This window comes from Perna viridis, chromosome 12 (assembly GCF_037379345.1).
Source record: "Perna viridis isolate PV_CMFRI_1.1 ecotype Kerala chromosome 12, ASM3737934v1, whole genome shotgun sequence".
Taxonomy (NCBI): Eukaryota; Metazoa; Mollusca; class Bivalvia; order Mytilida; family Mytilidae; genus Perna; species Perna viridis.
Window position 1 is genome coordinate 18439044 of NC_142456.1, and position 23092 is coordinate 18462135.

The window sequence follows — 23092 nt, forward strand, 5'->3', positions numbered from 1 at the left end:
AAATGTCTCTGACTCCCTTTTTAATTTTCTGTTTTTTTGGGGGTTTTTTTTTCTTTGGCCTCTTCAAAAACTCCTACAATTACACCATTTGATCCACAGTGAATTAGAGCAAATGATTAAAGACGTTCCCAAATTTAAATTACATAAGTAATACAGGACTAAAGATAACTAGTTTCTCACAGCAAATGTGACACAAATCAAAACAATGAAATTTTGCCATTTTTTTTAACAACTCATATGTTATGCCAGAGCTTGCCATAACTACACAGACTTCTTGTATCACGCTAGACTTCTTACAATTAGGCTTCTGGAACAGGGTTATGTTGCTACAAGACTGAAGTCATCACTACAGCAGTTTTATGGTTGTCTTCATGAACTCATGGATCATCTGCACCATGAAGACTGATTTGTTCAACGAGTCATAGTTTTCCTTTCCTCTTTCATCTAACCTGGACTTGACTTTTTATGAGCAACTCGGTAGGTTGTTTAAAAAAAAGCAAAGGGCTCTTACCCTACCGGTGCACCTGGTTCATGCTCCCAAGTTTTCAGTGGAGTCTGAGTTGCTCATTTACTTTTGTTACTGCACATGTACTACTTTAGTTACTTTATGTTCTTTGTTGTGTGTGTCTGTTTTCCATGTTTGGTCTTTGTCCCTGGACTATATTCTTTTGATTTCCACTAGAATCTTGATTACTCTTTTGAAAGATCATATCATGTCAAGGGTTCTATAATCTCAAAGCCAAATGAATGATATAAAGACAAATCGGACATGCAACTGAGGTTGTCTAGCTGGCCCATAGCATGCAAATCTCCTGACGGGCAAGTCAAGGTATCCATTGGTATACCTAATTTTATTTTAGATGTTTTATACATGCATCTGTACAACACAGAGATAATTTTACAAGGTCAACAAACAAAGCAGGAATTGGTAAAATCAGAAGTAAATGTACAGTAAAAAATGAATCATAACGGTAAAATCTGGATTTGAAATAGCAGAAATCTGCTAAAACATGGAAAATCATATCATGAGGACAAGTTACTTCACTGTTAGACCAGTTTACAAATTTTCTGATCCTATCCCTACATACCATGAAGTATAACCATAATCACTAATACATGTATCTTGAACTCATCAAGGGATTCAAACTCCAATTCCATGGTCAAGTACCCTTATTTTCTGGTGCAGGACCATTGAAATTTTGTTAACCTAAGTCTTTGACCTTTCCATACAGTACCTTATGTCATTTTCTCTTATTGGGGACCTTTCATTTTCTTCTGGTGGACCTTACACTTGAAAGTAAATGTGGAAAAAACTGTATCATATACCTTATACTTCCTTAGCTAAAGGAAGTAATTAAACAGCAACATCTTGCATTAATAGCAACAGTTAAGTAAATAATAAATGCTCCCTTAAGCACGGCATGACACAAATGAAATTGCATTGAAACTTATTATTATAGATGATTGCAAAATGAAAGTAACTAAAAAAAACAGATAAATCATGGCACAGAGATGTTATTTGTTAAACATTTTCAAAGGAGAAGTTCAACAGGACCCATTTGTGTTAAATATGTCAGAAAAATTTATCATTTAAGGAGGTAGACCTATGGTAAGGGACACCTCTTACAAATCATTGGAATGTTTGTATTCAGGCATGAGACCGCAATTAATTTTCAAGTGCATTTCAATATACACATTTGAGCAGATTAAACAAATTCCACAGGCGCGAACTGAATAAAACTACTCTGGCCTAAAGATATGTAAAAACAGGATTTTATGTATAAATTGTAGAAAATTTTACCATCATTTTCTGAAATTAATACATACAACTCGGAGATGGGGTAAACATGACAAATGAACTAAGTTAAAAGTCCTAAATTTTAACCTTCTTCCACTGAACCAAATCACAACTTTGATTAATGAAAAAAAAATCCCATGTAATTTTAACCTATTTTCTACCAATTAGAGGCAAAACTTCAGCAAATAAGTTTCCAGTAAAAATATGAAAAAATGTGGAAGGTACCTACTACCAAAGTTGGAACTATAATCGTATACAACAAAAACCAAGGGGAATTAATTGTGTTCTCGTACCTTCAGCATTTTACATCATCTCACATAAGCATCAAAGTAACTTGGATTGATTTCATTCTATTTCAGATGAAAGCTTGATAGGCTTTGGTGAAATTGAATATGATACAAACATATCACTGATTTCAAGAGTTATATCTCTTTCCTTAACATCCTATGGCAGATATTTCAGGCATTTCAAGAAAAGTCTTTGATTAATCATTGTAATTTTATCTCGAAATATAAATTAAAAAGTTACCAGTACAGTGGATTATACCCCTTCAAGGCAAACATTATCTTACCATTGTTACACATCCAACCTTTTTTGTAAAATTCATCAAAATCTCATGAGCAAGGAGTTTGAACATGTAAAACCCTTAAGTTGACTCCCTTTTACAAGGTTGGACAAAAATTAACTGTCTTTATGCACATTTACATACACATGTGTAATGCCTAACATTCATGAAAATATCATAAAAAATCCCTAGAGTGGTTTATGAGTTTAGCTTTCAAGAAATGTGGACTACCGGTAACAAACAAAAGGACAGGGTGATTCACAATAAAACAAGCCATGCATTGTATGCATGGGGATAAAACAAGTTAAAAGGATCTCCCTACAAAATAAGTATCAATTGACTAATGAGTTTGAAGGTGATGGAGTACTGATGACAGATAAGGCCATGGATGGTATTGTTTTTCCTATATATATCTCTCTTTTGCTATTTCATTTCATTTCAAGGAGCCTATTTGAGGTTATTGCAGACCTTCTCCTTTCAAACATATTTTTGTTTGTAAATTGCAACAGATGATAAAAGATATAACTACTTCCCTGGTGTTAATCAGCTGTATTTTATCAACTGCTTTTCATCATGTCAATTTCAGCTGTTGATAAGTTTATCAAAATAATTCAACACAAAAGTATTACAATTGATAAAAAATTTAACATAATTACTCCGAAAGGAACACATGTAACATTATAATTACATAACCAGCCAATGAAGAACCAACTCCAGGAAGTTCTCATGTCCAAAAGCCATGCAACTGACATTATCATTTCTAAATAAGGAGCAAACTTGATTAGGAAATTCGCATAGCTACAATAATACATCAATTTACCAAAAATCAATATTAAACTGCAATGCACCACAAAAGAAAACAAACACCTATAGGCATTATAAAAACCGAAGTATTTTCATAAGACGATCAGTCAACTGTTTTAATAGGAGATATATAAAGGTTAAAATGTTCCCGAATCTTAAAACCGAAGGCAATTATCTAGAAAGTATATGTTTCCACTTGGTTGTTGTTGTTTTTAATTTCCTTGTTAAATTAATGAGACAGGTTCTTCACAATGAAAGTGAATTATAAAACGCTTCTGAGGCTGATGTGTTGAAAGAACAGCCATTTAGGGCATGCTTTGTTCTGGATTATGCAATTAGGTAATTTGATTAGAGGCTGACTTTACCCTGCAGGTTGTAATCAACAAGATAAATAGGTAATGATGACATAATCAAATAAAGTGCACATCTAAAATGATTTACAGCATAATGCTTATTTATCATAAAGATAACTGTGTTAAATCCAATACTATGCCTTTCTCCCCATTTTTTGCTGTTAAATCTCCATTTGTTGAAGCATGTGATAAGATTATATTTCTTTTTGACTGAAGGACTAACTTGAAGCCAGTCCAGCTTCTTGAACATCAGTGCAAGACTACTGGCTGACAGAATGGTCCTGTTTCATAATTCAGAATGCAAGCAATTTTACATCCCTTTGAATTTTCAAAGGGACATAACCCACTATCATAGGACAATCTGTTAAGCAGTCTCTTTGGAAAAAAGAAACACAGTAATTATTTTTCTTAGAAACTTAAACCATTTACATTTCAGTAAGTAGCAATAAAATGTAAATGGTTTGAAATAAATTATTAAAAAGTATCAAAATTTAATCAAAGCCTTTGATAGGACTTATAAGGATCATTTCATCAATTGAAAATTTCTTTCTATCAATTATAATTTTCAAGATATTGGCTGAAAACTGCTAAAAACACCATTTTTCCTTTTCAAGGACTATAACTCTAACAAGGAGTTGTCTGACAACTTTGATCCCCACAGACCTTGTAGGCCTTATAATAAGGATCATTTCAGCAATTGAAAGAATTTGGCTAAACCTAACAATTTTGGAGCTATATGAGAAAATCTTCTGACTGACCCTCTTGTTCTATTTTCAATAACAGCAGCCATGTTTTTCGATGGATCAAAAATCCCCTCATCAGATCTATGCATAATACCCTAAGAAATATTCACACCAAGTCTAATTCTAATTGGTCTAATTGTTTCAGAGGAGTAGATTTTTTAACATTAGAAATAGGGATCAAGCGTCGAAAAAAAACAGCAGTAACTCCAACATGGCTTAACAGATTAAAACGAAAAATTGACCAAAAATAGATCTCATCGTGCTGAACACTATTTAACAGTCAGAATATGGTTAATTTTAATGGTTAAGGAAATGTATACACAAAATTTCTGTCTGACACCTTTGTTCTTTTTTAGTAACAGTAGCCATGTTTTTTCAACAGATCAAAGATTCCTACATGTGTTCTATGCACAATACCCTAATGAACATTCATGACAAGTTTGGCCCTGATTGGTCAAGCAGTTTCCGAGGAGAAGGGTTCTGAATAATTGTTAACAAAGACAATGATGACGCACAATGACAGATGACGATGACGGATGTCAAGAGATGGTAATACATAATGTAGCTCACATGGCCTTTTGTCCAGGTGAGCTTAAAAATGAAGTCAAAGTCGGGAATATGAAAATTCCTCAAAATTTCTGCAATACACTGGACTTTCAAATTACCTTTTCCTTTTCCTGATCTTAGACTGACATTGTAGGTTATGTTTTTCGCAAACTCTGTAAATTGCCACCTATTTTTTTATATTCACAAGTTTATAATGTGCATAGGAACAATCATATCAACTTCAACTAAAGTCTGTCTGTAGTTTCCAAGGAGAAAATTTTTGAAATTAAAAACATTTCAAAACAAGAGGCTCCCAAAAGCCTGAAACGCTCACCTGGTTCATTTTTTGTCTTTAAAGGGCAATAACTCTAACAAGGAGCTGTCTGACAATTTTGACCTAATGAAGACTTTGGTAGGATTTATCATAAGGATCATTTCATCAATCGAAAATTTAATTCTATCTATCATAATTTTCAAGAAATTGACTGAAAACTGCTAAAAACATAATTTTTTGCATTTCAAGGCCAATAACTCTTACAACGAGTCATACTTTTTGTAGGCCTTATAATAAGGATCATTTCAGCAATAAAAGGAAATTGGCTTTAGAAACCTAACGATTTTAGAGATATATGAGAAAAACTACTGTCTGACCCCTATGTTCCATTTTTAGTAATGGCAGTCATGTTTTTTGATGAATCAAAAATCCCCACATCAATTCTATGTAGGATACTCCAAGGAACATTCATACCAGGTTTGGTTCCAGCTGGTCATGTAGTGTCAGAGGAGAATAGTTTTGAAAAATTGTTAACAACAACGGACAACGGACAATGACAACAAGATCCCTCAAAGCATTCTCAATGCAAATAACATGTGGACACCATTAAATGAGTGTCATATTAGACAGGAATTTAATACTTCTAGGTTTCTGAATAGTCATCATTTTAGCATACTTTATTAAATATCAGACAAGAGGTAATTCATGCATGTCAAAAAACCCACCAAATTCACTTTAATCTAGATACAAATCACATAACCAGTCTTCGTTTGTCATTTGGTTGTTGGCTATTAAAGATAAAAATTTACAGATTGTGTATTAAATTGGCACTTTGCATTAGTTGTCATTCTTGATTTGAATGATTTAAATGGGAGATAAATGATTGGTTTCCTCTAAAACACTTATCTGAATGCAGAAAGGATTATATTTTTTTTGTAAAAGTATGGTTTATTTAGGCAAAAAAAAGAAAGCATTTGTTATGTAGTTTTTTCAGCACCATGAATCACTATTGTCAGCTATAGTATCTGGAATTTATATGGATTGGTACTTAAATCTTCAGACATTCAAACAGTAATAGTTACTGGCATTTGCTATTTTTAGAGAAGATCATATTCATGTAAACGGCCATTAAGGATCAAAGGGAGACAACTGCAGAACTTTTTTATTGCTCTTCTTCAACAAACCACAACATGTTAAGTGCATTTATTTACAAAATGTACCATACATGTACTGATGAACATGACAGGATTTAAAGGCATTTCATTCACTTTTTGTAACAAATGAAACTAAAGAACTAGGCAGTTAACTAGAAATATCTGAAGTTGTTGCAGTGAAATTAATTTTTATCTTCTTCACACAAAGGTACTAATTATGATATTTATGAGTCTGTATAGTGGATGAAATGAGAACTAAAGGGTTTGGCACTTTAGAAATTAAACAGCTGATGATATTCATCCTCCCTCTTATAAAAACCACTGTTTTTAAAGAGTGGGGATCTTTTGGAGAAGACAGTGTGTCCAGTCCAAATGTTGGAAATGGAAAAATTGAAAATGATTTATAAAAATATTAACATGCTACCCCAGAAAATTCAAATGACTTTTAAAAATTCTGGTGAACCATACAGTATGAGTGCTTTTTATGCCATTTTTGTTTTCTCCTGAAATTATGACACAAAAGACAAGAAAACAATGAAAAACAAAAATGAATAAAATAATGATTTTTGAGATATTGTAATATTAAGTAGCACTCTGGTAAGAATCGTGCAAAATGTAATTTATGGTTGGAAAGCCCACATACTTTTACATTTGATACTTTGTTTAAAATATTATAGTAAAACAGAAATTAACATGTAGATTTTGGTATAACCCTTGTGCATAGGAGATAAAAAATATATAGAATGTACTGTGGAACTCACATTCAAGGGAGAATACTTTGTAAATAACACTAAAATACAATAGAAACTGTTGGATTTTCAAAGTGGATTATCTCCTAAGAGCAAACAAATTTGAAGGAAATGAACAATTATATACTTCATCATATAGACCTAAAACACAACTTAATAAAAAAAATGAAAATGTGCAGCTTTTCAAGGGGTATATCACATATTACAGAATTTGCATGATTTTGACTAAGACTTCTACTTAACAATTTGACACTGACTTAATTACTAAGGCCCCACCTACAAATGTACCTACCTACCCTATTTTTTTCTTACTGGTAACAGCTAGGAAATAAGAGTACAATTTTTGGGGAGTCTTAAAAGAATGTGTTCCCATAAATCCCTCATTCCACTTTTTTTAAATAGAAAAGGAACAGATTCCAAAAGCAAATAATACAGTGCAGTCTTCAAATTTAGCCAGGGGCTGGTGGGCCAGGCCCCCAAAATCTGCCTCGGTCCCCTAAAATTATGTTCTTAGGAAGCCCCACCGACTTCCAAATATTTTGGGATGTTGTAGTGTTCTGTTTATTTTTGGTTTCTTAGACATATCTAAATAGTCTAAATTGAATGAGCATTTGTTGTTATGTAATTTCATTATAACAGGATATTCTTATTACTAGAAGTCACATAGATTCAGATGATTTAGGACTTAAAAAAAAATGTTTTCATATAATTTCAAATCTTTTTTCAGGCCACTGTAAAATCATTCAGACTTCCAATTTTTGTAACTTTGGAAGTCCAAATGGCTTCTGTCTGAAAAAGTTAACTGTGATGACTGCAGTGAAACCCAGCTGACAATACTGAACCCTGAAAAACCCTGTCCAAACCAGACCAAACTTTTTAAGGCCTATAATATAAATTAAATGTATTAATTAAAAATGAAGATGGTGACAGAGATACTAATGATGACAACAGCATCATAACATAATACAACTGAAAAAATTGTGCATGTATAAAAAATGAAACCAATTTTTTTTTAAGCTATAATGACTTCACAGTCATATTTTGAAACTTTGTTCAAAAACAAAAGAAAATGACAAACATGGCCTATCTTTAAAAATTATGAAACAGACAGGATCAACAATCAAGAATCAAGATATGGATTGGATTGTCAAGTTAAAGAATTGTTACACCTTCCAAACTTACCTCCTCTACGATATTTTATTCCATCTTCTGTCGTGTAGGCTATGATTTTGTCACCAACTTTTGTCATGATGCCTGAGCACCCCCATCTTGACCCCTTTCTTTGCTTCTTTAACTGTACATTCACAGCTCCATCTGGTGTTTTGTTGTTTTCAAAAGGAGTAGATGACTCTGGTGAATGGTTGGAAGGTTTCCCGTTAATCAAAATATCCAGTTCACATCTCTCCATAATTCTGAAAACAAAGATACAAAATGTATATGCATGTACATATACATGTTCATCAGATTTTGTCACTAACAACAAGCGTTATAATGTGCTCAAGTCACATACTTTAAAGCTAAATACTTCATCTGATTTGTATATAAACCTACTGATTGGTTGGTTATATTTGGGCAACATCAGTTATTTTGTACATATAAACTAACTTGTAACTGTGATGTCATGAACATCAAGCAATTCAAGTAACCCCAAACTAAATACCACTTTGATAAATTTAGGTTTGGGCAAAAATTTATAAAAAATTAAATAACCAGTACAAGGATTGTTTTTAATTTTTGACCAAATTACAATGCATATGCTTGCATAACCAACTTAGGAGCAATTTACACTTGCCCATAAACCCCATCTTTGTTGAACATTGTACTTGTAACTCAAAATTTTGATAGTAAAAAATTAGATAAAAATATACTTAAAAAACCTTTATGTGCATATGAATGGCAAAAACTGCACTTTCAATTTTTCAGTAAAGATAAAAATGTGAAATTGTAATTTTCAAATATTGTGATTACAAACCTGTAATTTTAAATATTAGTTCAACTCAGAACAGATTAGGGAAGGTTTGTTTTGGAACTTTGGCCATACAAGTTTTTCTCATTGCCAATAATTTAAGATTATAAAATTTTCAGTATAGAATGTCAATTGATCCATTAAATAAAACTCTGAACAGAGTGGAGAAATTTTGATTTTTTTATGGTAGTGTATTTATCTTTATCAGACCATTTACTGGGGGGCAGGAGTTCAAATAAGTGGTGGTCAGAGTTCAAACACCTTAAATTTCTACATGTAGAACCTTTCATTTACCTAGGTCTCCAACTGTACTCATTTACACTCTTTTCGGGACTTTTGATTTTCCTCAAGTGGACTATTGATTTCATACTTGAAGTTGAAAAAAGGTCTAGGACCTTCCATTTTTAAAAGAAAATTGTGATCCACAGGGTTTGATTTCATGTAATTCAAAGATTCATGCATGAGTTAAAAAAGTAGTACTATTATACTATGATAATGACCGTATACATGCACATGTACTTTTACAACTACATGTACATGTACTTACAAAAATATCTACATGTAATTGCACTTGACAACAGTATCTACTGTTGATCAAGGACAGTACAGTACTTGTATTAGTGGCCCCTTAAAAGTTTGTGAAGTGACCAGTGATAATCATACACCTCAAATTATTTGTACAAGCAGACTTCCCAGCACAAAACAAGAATACAAAGGGGAAAATTTGAGAAGGATACAGGGATATTCCAAACATACATGTATATGTACATGTGTTTGATTACATGATAAGACGTAATTATTTGCATGTTACCCTCAGGTCATTTCATTTCCATTAATGCATTCACTAAATAAAGTTGTTTCTTGGATGAGGGCACCATTTCATTGCAAAAAAATATGATTGGAAAGTGACCAAAAAGTACAAAATTGACAGAATATCTGAATTTTGGTAAACTCCGAGCAATACTTTTGCCATTTAAATGCAAGAATTATTTGAAATCTTCCTGTTTTTTTCATGTGTTATGGATCCAGATCTCCAATTCATAATTAAATCTGACAGAAGTTTACGAGCAATTTTCAGTTGTATTCCAATCCAATGAGAGCCCTTATCGCTCATTCTCCTTTCAATGTTAAAATTAATCCATGAAAGAGGCACTTGGTATAGTTACATGTAGGGAATCAAAAATATATTACTTGATTTATTATTAAATTTTGTAATCGATTAGTAGCATATAAAGTCTACTTCAATTACATCTTCAAATTAATAAATTGTTTAATCAAATGTAGAAATTAATGTACGGAGGCACTTGGTAGAGATACATGTACATGTTGGTACATGTATAGTAATCATAAATACATGTGCAGTATTTTTATATTTCTTGATTAATCAGTTATTGAATTTTGAAATCTATTAGTAGCATCTGAAGCTTACTTTAATCGGATCTTCCAATAAATCAATTGTTCGATTAATCGGAAACTCAATCACACGAGTGCTCCAAACAAGTCTTCATAAATGAACAAATGAACAGATTATACATGTACAATGTACATGTAGTCCAGAACACTACCTCACTGACCTTTTGAATGGACAATCAGTCTTGCTGCATTACAATTACAGATATTTGCAGGACTTATAATAAAAAATCATTGGACAAAACAAAAATATGATAATGAAGACTTTGGTTACCAGAAATTTGGTAAGATTTTACAATAGAAATATCTCACATGTGTTGATAAAATACTAAGTATTTTAGAAATGCTTATCTAAACATCCCATTAACAGACATGTAGAGCTTGAGTGAGATGGTGGGTCTGGGAGAACCCCCTATGAGCTATAGATTTCCAATTTTTAAAATACTTTAATGCGTTTTTAATGTCTCTTTTTAACTGGACTTGAATCATCACACTCCATAATACTTTAAGAAACCAGTTGTATTATAAAAATGAAATCAGGTACCAGTTGTGAAATAACATTCGAAATAAGCCAGATAATCCTCCTATTCTGCTTTTAAAGGAGGAAAATATTATTTTTTTTATTATTATTTTTGGGAGAACTGTGATGTTACTCCAATGATTTCAGAAAGACATGCAGTATTTACCTTTTGATAAGAATATGCATGCATCAATCACATCCCATTGTGCATTTGCCATCATGCAGGAGAAGGAATGAAAAGGTCTAGCCCGAAAATAATCATCAGTTTACAAATTACATCTTAAAAACTTCCCCCTTTTTTTCAAATACAATGAATTGACACCTGTCAAAAGTCCAGATATATCTAGACATGTGACAATTTACTATAAGACTATAATTGATTGCTATGCAATATAATAACAAAACAAATGGCAACAACTTTTTTTAATAACATGAGTTTCAATGGACAATGTGCTCTCTGTTGTCAGAACGAACCTACTTCATGCCGTTTCTGTGAAATCGAAAGGTTCAAAATCCATCCGTCACAAAACACTCTCTACACGAATACAGGGAAAAATTGAATATATTTTATAAAAACATTAAACATAAATAGATTTATGTTACCTAAAATCGTGTAGTCATGCATAACATGATGAAAATTTTGCTCCAATCTAAACAAAGCAGTGCCGCTGTTTTTTTGTCCTTTCCGCCAGATGCACTTCCTGTGAATATTTACGGGGAAAGGGAAGTAATTCAAATATTGCCGCTTTGGCGGTAAATTTGAAGTACAAATAACAACCTAACAAATGAAGTAAGAGGGATAAATACAATGATTAGAAAAACAAATATGTGGATTAAGGTGTGATGGATAAAATCATGGTTATCAGTTAAGGTTAAATCAGTGAATTCATTTAATGTCATATTGATTATTCTGATAAATTGCACAGAAATATTAATATGCGATTTAAATGTCTCTGATCGGATGCAAGTCGTTCCGGCCCCAAACCTGTCCGGCCCAAAGTCGTTCCGGCCCCAGTTTTTTATTGTATATATATGTATCATTTGGAAACAGGACGATGTTGAATGATCATGACCACCAATACTGAAAGAACTGAATACAACAAGAGAAAAGTCGTTCCGGCCCCAGTTTTTTTATTGATATGTATCATTTGGAAACAAGACGATGTTGAATGATCATGAAAGAACTGGATACAACAACAGAAAAGTCGTTCCGGCCCCAGTTTTTTATTGATATGTATCATTTGGAAACAGACGATGTCGAACGATCATGAAAGAACTGAATACAACAACAGAAAAGTCGTTCCGGCCCCATTTTTTTTTTTTTTTTTTAATTTTTTTTTTATTTTTATTGATATGTATCATTTGGAAACAAGGCGATGTTGAATTATCATGAAAGAACTGAATACAACAACAGAAAAACTTACACCAAGGAAAACTTAAAGCCTTTGAATATGAACCCATACTTCTGCATAAATTTCAATATATTTTACCAGCATTGGAAACTCCATGATTGATAAACAAGGCAAGATTTTTCATATTTATTATAATAGTTTAACAATACAGATAACAATTTAGCATGATATCACAATGTAATATATATGCACAAAACATAGCACTGGTATTAAAGCAAGTTTTTTTTCTGATATCTATTATAGTAATTTAATACAGAAACAATCAAGCATGATCTATTACAATTCACATAGTTATCACAAAATGTCACAATTGTCATTAAATGAGTATAATACACGTTCACATTTTCATTAAATAACTATCACACACTTTCACATTGTCATTAAATAACTATCACACATTTCACTCGTCGTCGCTGTCGGAATCAATTGGTTCTTCATCTGCTTCTGCATTAATCAGATTAAATTATGTATGTACTGATTAATCAAATTATTTATGGACTGATTATTAACTAATTTAAATCATTAAATAAATATTGCATTAAATAAATGTGGCTTACCTGATTCAAAATCTAAACAGAAGGCTTGTACTCTTGCATCAGGAATCAGAGTCTGTAGGCGAGTGAAGACCTGCAAAATAAGAATAAAAAATATAAGATGTATTAAATATTATATATTTTATTTGATAAAACATTACAAAAACAGTGTCTATGGTTCTTGACGGAAACATTATGAATACACATTTGTTGACTAATCTTTATAAAAAAATATGCGACTTAAGTAAAATCTCAAATAATTTATCTAAATTCATTGACTAAATGGTAAAATTAAATATTTTTATTTTGGGGACGGAACGACTTTTAAAATGAGGCCGGATCGACTTAGGCCGGAACGACTTGGGGACGGAATGACTAGAAAACCTCTGATCAAGGAGTTAAATATAAATCTTTGCTGATTGACAAAATTTGTGGAGTTTAGATTTTTTGTGGTATTCATAAATTTATTTAACTTTAAAACTTTGCAATTCATTATAAACTTCCTATCTTTATATACTTTTCTCGTTATCATGAAAGATTTACATTATAGTAACACATGCATGTATCCATCACCTTTATCAGGTCTATATTTATCGCCGTCTCCATAAAAAGAACAGTGCCGCACTGAGGTTCTATTATCTCGAGATATATTTTTTCTCCATCTAACATATTCAATTAGAAGTTTATGGTTTATGACTCTAAATTTACAGAGTTTTAATATCTTTATCACTACAGAATATCAAATAATTTATATTTGAATATATATAGTCGGTAATTCAATGTTTTAGCTCCAAATGTTTTTTTTTTTTTTAATATCAACTTTGAGTAAATTGGTCATGAAGATTTTATTTAAACAGTACTTTTAAGACATTTACCATTATCTGTTGTAGACAAATTTATGGGTGGATCCGAACACTTTGAAAAGGAGGGATGCCAGTCGGGGTGCTTCAGAAAAAGGGGGTGTTCGGACATTATTTACCATTTTCTGTCAGTTTTACACATGAAAAAATTTTCAATAAAAAAGAAGAATGCCAACACATGCACACATGCAGCCTCAATATCATAACTATACCCCTTACGAACGAGTCTATTCAACGATTTAGTCAACTTATTGCGTGAGTATTGAGCTGTGTCTGTTTTTTTAAAGAATATTACCATATATAAAGGGTGCGAATACCTGCACGTAATAATCCTTTGCGTGTACAACTGTCTTCGAGAATAAGTTCATTGTATCGGGTTGACAAATTTTGTGAGTGTTTTGACGAGCTTGTGATATCGAAAACTTTAATGTAGCAAAGTCTCTTTTATATAAAGATTTCTTTGGCTAAAATCCGAAACATTATTACAAATCCCAGCCAATCGAACTAATCGTGATATGTAAACACCATAGGATGGTGACAAGGGAACGTCACCGGGTAGTTAACAATAGGGAATGAAAAATCACCCGTTTTATCGTACATTTTAGTATCAAGTTTACCATATTGATATGAATACTAAGATTGAGAAAAGAACATGTATTAACAGTATTTGCTTTGTTCAAAGAAAGTTCTGCAGCAGGATATATATCTTTAGCGTTAATATTAAAGTAGTCTTTGTTAAGAGCCAGGGCGATAAACCCTAACAATCAATCAATCATTTGTTAAGAGCCAAAATATCGTCCAAAAATCTGAAGGTGATATTAAACTTTTTCTACCCAATGTTGTTTGGAAGGGTCTTCATTTGTTCTAGCCATAAATTGTGTTTCGTAACAATAATGGAAGAGATCCACAACAAGTGGTGTACAGTTGGTCCCCATGGGAATTACAATTAATTTTGAAGCTACATGTTGTAAAGTGTCCGGGTAAAATTACACTTTTCGGAAAATGTACATCCAAGTAGTTACATGTTTTTTGTTAAGTCATTAAGATTAGACAGTAGAGTTATTGTATTCTTTATTGTTTACTTCGCGAAAAAAAATTTTTTCGACAATTTTATGTATTACAGTACTCACTAAATTTGTTCAATGAGTATTTCAGATTAAGCCACGATGACAGTGCCGTCAGCGTATGAGATGAAGAAAAAATCCTTTTCAATTGCATTAGTTAATCGGTGTAATTAAGCCCATGACATTTTTATGGCTTCGACAGTTCTCGAGATCGTTCAAAAACAATTTACGAAAATAAGAAGTGTGTTCTCATTTCGCCTTAGCTGTGAATTACAGGTAAAAAAAAGTACTAAGGCGAAATGGGAATTCGGTTCACCGGGAATTCATATATTTTGTTGCTGTAAAAACAAAACTGTAAACTAATAAGGTGTTGTTACAATGATTAGACAAAATAGTTATAAAGTTAAATTTTTACCTTTTCAAGTTTTGTCTTAATAAAAAATCATTTTAAAAAGAAACTAATGAATATATCATTTGTTTTTCATGCTTTACAATTCGGGGACTTATAAAAAATTAAAATTGAGTTCGAAAATGGAATATGATTTTCTTAAAAAAATAAATTTAATGAGTGTACATGTATATGTATAGAATTGATTAAAAAACTAATGAAGTTATTATGGAAGTTCTTATGTAAATGTGTAATATTCATATTTTTATTTATTTGTAAATCCAATATCAATAAATTGATATTATTTGTTTAGGAGTATACATAATTGATACTTAAATAAATTAAGCCAAACATCATTTAACTGAAAGTTAACTTGCTCAAACTGAAAGCTTTGTAACATTTTGTGGTTAAGTTTTTACAACTCGTTAAACAATATAAACATTGAGGTACATGTATGCTAAGTGTCAAAACCAGATCTTTTTGCCAGCTTCAGTCTGACCACTGCAGTGAGAAGAACTGCATCCATTTTTGAAGATTCAGCACTACACATCATGTTGTTAAATTCAAGAAAATAATGAATCAGAAAAAAAACAGTCAAAACTAAAAAAAAAACTTGTGTATATTTATTCGTAAGATAAATGATATGTTGGATTCTCTCTGACGTTCCACCTACATTTTTTTTTAATTTATTTATTATCTTCTTCCTATTATTTCATTTTGTTTTAACTTGTGTATTCATATTGAATAAGATGTTTTATCGGTCCTCGTCAACTTGTACAAATAGTAATGTTTTGATGGAATTTGTATTTCTGCATACCTTTGTACCTACATCGGTTTATCAGAATCAAGTTATATATATAAGCTTCACTAATTATCATATATTGTCAATGAATCTTCACAATATTGTGATCTCAGCTTGAAACTGTTTTCTGCTGTTGCTTTTTACTTTGTTCTACTAGAATCAAGCTTTTATTACCATTTCGCTCAATCTTTGTTGTACGTAAAATGAACCTTCATTGTTGTATGCTTATAAAATTGGGATGTGCTTCTTCGAGTCACATTATTATCAAAGTTCACAGTCTTATCAAATTTATATTTCAGTTCTTATCCATAAATGTTGTATCCATTAAATAAAAAGAAACCGGTGAATAAAATCAGAAAAAGTTATTAAGACAGAAACCCAGCCAACAAACCACTTAATCATTTCACAAAATAAAAAAGAATGAAATAAGCAAAAATAAAAAAAAAAATAAAAACAATATAAAGATCTACATATACAATGTACAAGTGTATATAAGGTTTAAATGCTATAAAACAAATGCACAAGTAGCACTTAATTACATGTTTACACAAGTTCCCATTTCGCCTTAGTTGACTCCAAATCTCACTAAGGCGAAATGTGAATAATTTTATGTATCAAATTTGACGGCTAAGCCGAAATGGGAACAAGCCAATAAGAAGATGGGCAGATTTTGAAGAACTACTATTGCACACGGGAAAGAGTGTAATTTCTGACCATTATAGTTTATACAAGATTTGATGTTTTGATATATATTATGTATACATTTTGAACAGATAAATTGTGGTAGCGAGGGTATTTACGAAAAAATACCAATCGAGAGAAGAAAATTTTCCCGGGCCATAGGCGATTAAAAAAACAATTGCGAAGGCATTTCACAAGTGATTTAAAGAACTTTTTATCTTATGAAAGAGAAATACCCAGAGAATAAACCATCATTAAAGTGCTATGTTTCCAAATACCAGTGATGAAATAAAAAGAAAATTTATGTCGGTAATTTACGGTATTCTTGAAATTACGGATTTATACAAAATGGTTCTATAATGCTGTGAGTTCCATTAATTGTTTACACTGTTGTGGAAATTATATAAAAAGAAGCTGTAAAGAAAACCACTATTAAAATATTCTCTTTTATATACCCGGTCGCAAATTAAATAAAACTGTTAGTCACTATGAGATGTACAAGTTGACATTTTTACATATAAATATTTCTAGCTTCGATAGATATAAATTCATACAACGGTTTAGTGGAACGCTCTTTAAAGTAAGCGTACACATACACTTGTCCAAAACGTGAATATATGACGTGACAGAGGATCTGTACAATTTGCAGTTAAGGGCTGAATAGAATTCTAAGTAAATCTGGATTTAGTTTTCCGTAAGTCTAGATTTAGTCCTCAGTAAGTCTAGATTTAGTTCTCATTAAGTCTGGATTTAGTTCTCAGTAAGTCTGGATTTAGTTAGTTGAACTGACTATACATAAATGGATACATGGGAACATGCCAGTACAGCTGCTTTTCAAACAATTTTAATTTTGTCTTCTACGTTCGAAGACACTCATTGAACTTTTCCTATATCGCAGTACTTAAGGAGGGCATCGTGTCTATAACATCCCTGGCTCATGCGATAGAATGCGTTCCAAAATTCTATTTGCATGCATTTCTTCCTTTTTTACAGAAGTAAAAAAAATCCTGATATCAATTTTATAAAATTAAGATTCTCCGATTTTTACACAATGATGTGAAAGTGATCCCGGTTACTCTTAGCATGTAAAATGGCGTTTAGTTGACCTTTTGAATATTGGGAATACACGTAATTGAATCATGCGCCGGGGAAGAAAATATATCAGCCACATAAAAGATTTACGGCTTTTGAGGTATGCTTCGTATGGAACGCCAGAGTGGACCTCCCTTTGAAACGGGGTTTCCACTCTGGCTTTCCGTAGTTTCTGGTATACCTACCTAATGTTAATAAGTTTTTATAGATTTGGAAAAAAAATATCAGAGCTTTTGTTAAAAACAACTATGGAATTACGACAAAAATACACAAACACCAACATATATCTTAAGCTACATGTATTCGTAACTGCAGTTTCGGGTATTAGATTAACTCGATTCCTGTTACAAATGTTGAGTTTTAGACGGACTTGCATACGAGAAAGCCTCTCTCAGTTTTACATGACAATGTGATGATTCATGTTTGTTTATACAGGGAACGATATACTGACTTCAAAGCGAAATTATCGTAACTTAACAAGCAACGTGTAGCGGGACTAACATTGACGGCATACAGCTACGCACGTTTTGCTTCGATAGCCCCGACACAGTTCTGTGAAGTTCCCAGTTCTTACCGCGGCACGGCGCTCCGGTAGCCCGATAAAAACACCATGCTTCAAAAAATATCTGACATGGCAAAGAAAATCTAAAGATATTTGGGAAAATATGGCTCTGTAATTGAAATTTAAAAAAAAAACGAACTTGGTAACCATGACCACATCGTAAAGATTGGCTCTATCATTCATTTATTCAAACACGTCATCTTTTTCACCCAGATTTCCTCTCCAGAATAGTATGTTTAAGCTGCATTAACTGTCAGATTTGCTCAGTTTTGATTCTACTGAACATTGCTGATAAATGAAATAAGTTTGTAGTAATGCAATTGAAGCAATAAATGTCGATAATACCTTCAGAATATTGTGAAAACAACGTTTTTATTTAATCAAAGGAGATCATGCCATTCTGAGGATTGTGAGCTGACATATGTAGAATCATGCTGATGTATAGTCCTCTGCAGGTTAAAGTTAAGGTCACGCTACACGTTGACAGAGCGTCAACACAGCAGCCCAGCCACTAGTAGGACATATTCTGACTGAGTTCTTCGGCCAGGTATCCCGAAGGCTGGGCTCCGCTACCTCCTACTACTAACCAGCATTACTAACAGAATCCCCGTGCGAGATCCGTAAGGATAGTCAAGACCGTAAAAACCCCCAATCATCATAAATATAACGTAAAGTCCAGAGAAGCCATTGAATATTGTGCAATTAGCATAGAAGCCTATGGGAAGTAGAACTAGTGGTTTCTAGCCTTAAGTGAGGGGAAAGAACGTGAACAGATCGATAACAATGTAGAATACTTCAGCTTAATCATGAATGGAACAAGTTAAGGATCGTGTACCACTCGGCTCATTTGTTAATACTTTTTTAAAGAATTACAGCCAAACTGCAACTTTTACAACAAAGCAAAGGTGTCTGTCAATAATTGTTTATCTTTAATTGCCTGTGAAATTGAAGAAAATTGTAGGAATCTTAAAAAAAAAAGATAAAATGCACAATGCAAAGTGTTGATTTTTGCATTTTTTAACAAATGGTTCATCAAAATCAATAAAACTTGACATCATACCCATGTAAATAGTAATAATATTGAAAGACTTCTTTGCTTTGCTTGTATGAGGTATTGGTCATTCAAATTAAAAAGCTAACATTGTAAATTTCAGGGTGCCCCGTCCGTGCGAGACCCGACAGGGTAGTCAAAGATGTTAAAAACCTCAGTCATTTCATGGTGGAATACTAGATTTTAATAAAATAGTTGGGAACTTAATTTGAACATTGAACGGTTGTAGATTCAAACTCATCAAAGCGTTTTTCGTGAGATGTCAGTAGACTGCCATAATAAAACCTCCACCAAATGGGTGTATAATTTCTGAATTTTAATAATCCCCACCACACCACGTTCCCTGTTTTCTTTATAAACTTTTAACCCTAATGGAATCATGAAGAATATTTTTTGTAATACGGGTATAAAAATTAGAGTTTAAATATACTCGAAAGTCGGTGGTTTTCATAACATTTGGATTTCTAAATCCTAATTAAGAAATTAGATATATTCATGTAAAGTTTGTCCTATTTTTTTCAATTTCATTTCCAATTCAGTAAAGTTATGAAAAAAAATTAGTTATATTATTTTGGTATATTTGTTTAGATTATCTATCATATTTAATTTTATTTATGTATTTATCTTTTTTATGAAAAATAATTCATTATTATTTATAAATTTTAAAATCACTTTTATTTATTTTTTATTCGTTTTTGAGCTTTTTCTGCATCTTCTTCTTTCTATTCTTATTTCAGTTTAATCCTTTTTTCTTTTTTCTAGACAAATCATATTTCTTAATTTTATCCGGCAATATTTTGAAGACTGGTAAATTTTAAAATTAAAGTTATAAGTTGACATATTTACAAATGAATTTATTTCAATTACTAAGTCTGTGCAAATAAATATCTACTCCGAAAATCTATATTTTCACACCTGACCATATACACCCACCAAGTACTTATTCCTTAATTGCAATAAAAACTAAAATCTGATTAAGTTAAAATAACACCAGCCAGGTATATTACAATCAAAACACAAAGCCATGAGAGCTTATAATGTGATGACAGTAATGAGCCCCTAATTGACAAGTTTATAGACTACCGTTTGTTTACACAGAAGCCACGCCTAATAACTCTCCGGGGGATAAACAAGGTGGGAGTACTCGCGGGACAAGTATATTTATACAACCATTAACGGGATGAAACCATAAATCACTGAGACACGTGCCATTTGTCGATTCCAAAACTGTCTTGCCAATATTTAGTCTCACAGTAATATCATTAGTCAGGCCGGTCCTTATAAAACCAGTACATTTGGAAATACAGTCGAAAATGAAGTTCCAAGAAGTTGAGAGCTATCAGAAAAGAAAGGTATATGATTATTTTTAATTTACTAAAATTGATACTTAAAACACTACGCATGAAAATGATAAATGATTTTTTTTGTTTAAATATTTTTCATGTATTCTGTCTGTTAAACCTGTTTCGTTTTAAATTCGTACACAATGGAAGTTTGGAATTTTAAATCGAATGGTCTATATTTCTAAAAAAAATTCTATACTTGTGTCTGAATAACTACAGTAGAAATCATTAAAAATAAATATAAAAATTACTAAAGCAGGGAGTTTTGTTACAGTACAATACAACACAATAAACAAATCTGAATATAGCATGATTTTTTTTACATATTTTTACAATTTTCTTTAAAATGTTTTTATAATAATTTAAAAATATAAATGCATGTAATACTTCATGGTATATCAAGTATATTTTATTCATTTACAGTCAAGTAAGCCCCTTACAGAAAGACGCCGACGTGAGCGCATCAACAGCTGCTTATCCGAGTTAAAATCCCTTGTACTTCGAGGTACAAATAAAGAGGTAAGGGACAACCCTGGCTTATCACTTTTTTTTACAAATATCACGTAGCAGAATTTATTATTTAGATTGTCCTTTGATAACTACAAATATCAAATTATTATTCCATCTCATTGGCACGACTTATATGATATACATGCAGGTATTTGAATTGCATTTCTGACAATTACTTTCTAAATCCACCTTTAATTGTCAATCAGTTTGACATGTGAATAATCATAACAACGGAAGTCTTATGTGATTAAATTTACATGTTTATTGTAACGGGGATATGTCATATTGATAAGTTATCAGCTTTGTGCAAGCAACGAAAATGCATGTATTTAAAGTTTTTTATGAATAAATACATGGTATATACAAATATGCCATTTTGTGTGTTAAAATTGAAAAATGAAATGAGGAGTAGCATTCAATTCTTTAGTGCATAAACGAAACGTCAATGAGAATTTGTAGAAAAAAATTGACAAACTTATTTTCATTTTTTATCTATTCGTAGGAACACATCAAGATGGAAAAAGCTGACATATTAGAGACAACCGTTCGATATCTACAAGACCAAATTCAAAGACGGGAAGAAGAAGGTAAATATTTCTCGATATTTAGTATGTTATAATTAAACAGAACCTCCATGTTCTTATTTCATCTACTTTTTCAGTAAATTAATTGTTATAGAATCCCCCTTTCACTTTAGAACACATTATTACTTCAGATTATTAGAAAATATCCCGAACAAAGGTGATGCATGTTTTTACGATGTCGTGTAAACAACCGTGTGAAGGCAAACTACCAATTAAGATAATAATACGATATTAAAAAAAATAAATATCCATTATAAAAATAAACCTGATATGAGCTGGCTTTCAAATCGAAAGCTGAGTGAATTTTATTCGCTAAAAGTTTTTGACATTTTTGTCTTAAAAACATTGCCATTTTCATTTATTTGTGCCATTATGATATATTTACAGAGTACGCAAGGCAGCAGCTGGCAATACAGAGCTTTATTCAAGGCTACACCACCTGTGTCAACGAAGTCAAAAGATCCGCCATCAACCCGTGTTCAGGCCAATTCGATTTTCAGTCGACCCTAACACACAACCTGTTGACATCTTTGAACACCACACCAGAGCAATTATCTTTAAGTCATACACAGTTTCAACAGATTTCTCCAATTCTGCCCTGTGTTGCAGCAGACGACAGACTAACAAACACACCACCAAACAGCCCTACAGATGCAGGCGTTCATCAGCACGTGACTAGCACGCCGTCTGGTGCCACCTGTTTGACTACGATGCCTTGCACGGTTTCACTGGATCACCGTTCAAAAACCTTCACATCATCTACGTTAACAGAGCATAGGATCAACGATTCAGGGTTACCAGCATCTCCAACTCTTCAGGATTCCAGCTCAACTCCAACGCAATCGGGAATGTGGCGACCTTGGTGATATCATACAAATTAGGACCATTGTTGACTGTCATTGAGCTGGTGCATTTTATATACTTTTACTGTAATTTATAGTGCTTATTATAAGAAGACTCTGCATGCGTATTAACATTAAAAGTTGTAATATATTTATTTATTCAAAAATAAAAAGTAGAAACCAAATCTATTGTTACTGTAACGGATTAAAAAAAACCAATGCGTAATACTTGCTGTTCATAAAGTAAGTTGTTGTATATCATATAATTCATTCCAAAATCTAATTAGCATATGACCTATTCATGCGTTCATGCACCTATCAAGACATTGGCGATGACAGTTTTTTTTTTACAATACAATAATAATGATAATTTATTTTATTTAAGTGTCACACACATCAGATTATAAACATAATACTATATGCACGTACAATAACATAAAACAATGTAAGTAAAAGTAATCTGACATCCGGCCAATATTGACTTAC

The 23092-nt window shown here is 32.0% G+C and overlaps 2 protein-coding genes across 6 annotated transcripts in view; one reads left to right on the top strand and one right to left on the bottom strand.

Annotated features, from left to right (window-relative positions):
• Nucleotides 1–11591, bottom strand: part of LOC148601542 (uncharacterized) — a 137142-nt gene extending 125551 nt beyond the window's left edge. For all 5 annotated transcript variants that reach the window (XM_088555503.1, XM_088555502.1, XM_088555500.1 and 2 more), the window contains exons 1-2: nucleotides 11486–11591; nucleotides 8169–8398 (exon numbers count right to left, since the gene is read on the bottom strand). In XM_088555503.1, coding sequence (XP_088411629.1) covers nucleotides 8169–8394 — 226 coding nt within the window. In that variant the 5' untranslated portion in view covers nucleotides 8395–8398; nucleotides 11486–11591. The remainder of the gene's footprint in view (nucleotides 1–8168; nucleotides 8399–11485) is intronic.
• Nucleotides 11592–20640: 9049 nt separating this feature from the next.
• LOC148601543 (enhancer of split m7 protein-like) lies at nucleotides 20641–22723 on the top strand. Its single transcript, XM_088555541.1, has 4 exons — nucleotides 20641–20679; nucleotides 21094–21189; nucleotides 21683–21767; nucleotides 22152–22723. The coding sequence occupies exons 1-4, from the start codon at nucleotides 20641–20643 to the stop codon at nucleotides 22628–22630; spliced, it is 699 nt and encodes a 232-aa protein (XP_088411667.1). The 3' UTR covers nucleotides 22631–22723.
• The last annotated feature ends 369 nt before the right edge of the window (nucleotides 22724–23092 follow it).

Excerpts from the sequence above, each read along its gene's own strand:
- LOC148601543 (XM_088555541.1), top strand. The coding sequence starts at position 20,641 with ATGAAGTTCCAAGAAGTTGAGAGCTATCAGAAAAGAAAG. Across the intron at positions 20,680-21,093 it reads AGAGCTATCAGAAAAGAAAG|TCAAGTAAGCCCCTTACAGA; the intron begins GTATATGATTAT and ends ATTCATTTACAG. Across the intron at positions 21,768-22,151 it reads TCAAAGACGGGAAGAAGAAG|AGTACGCAAGGCAGCAGCTG; the intron begins GTAAATATTTCT and ends ATATATTTACAG.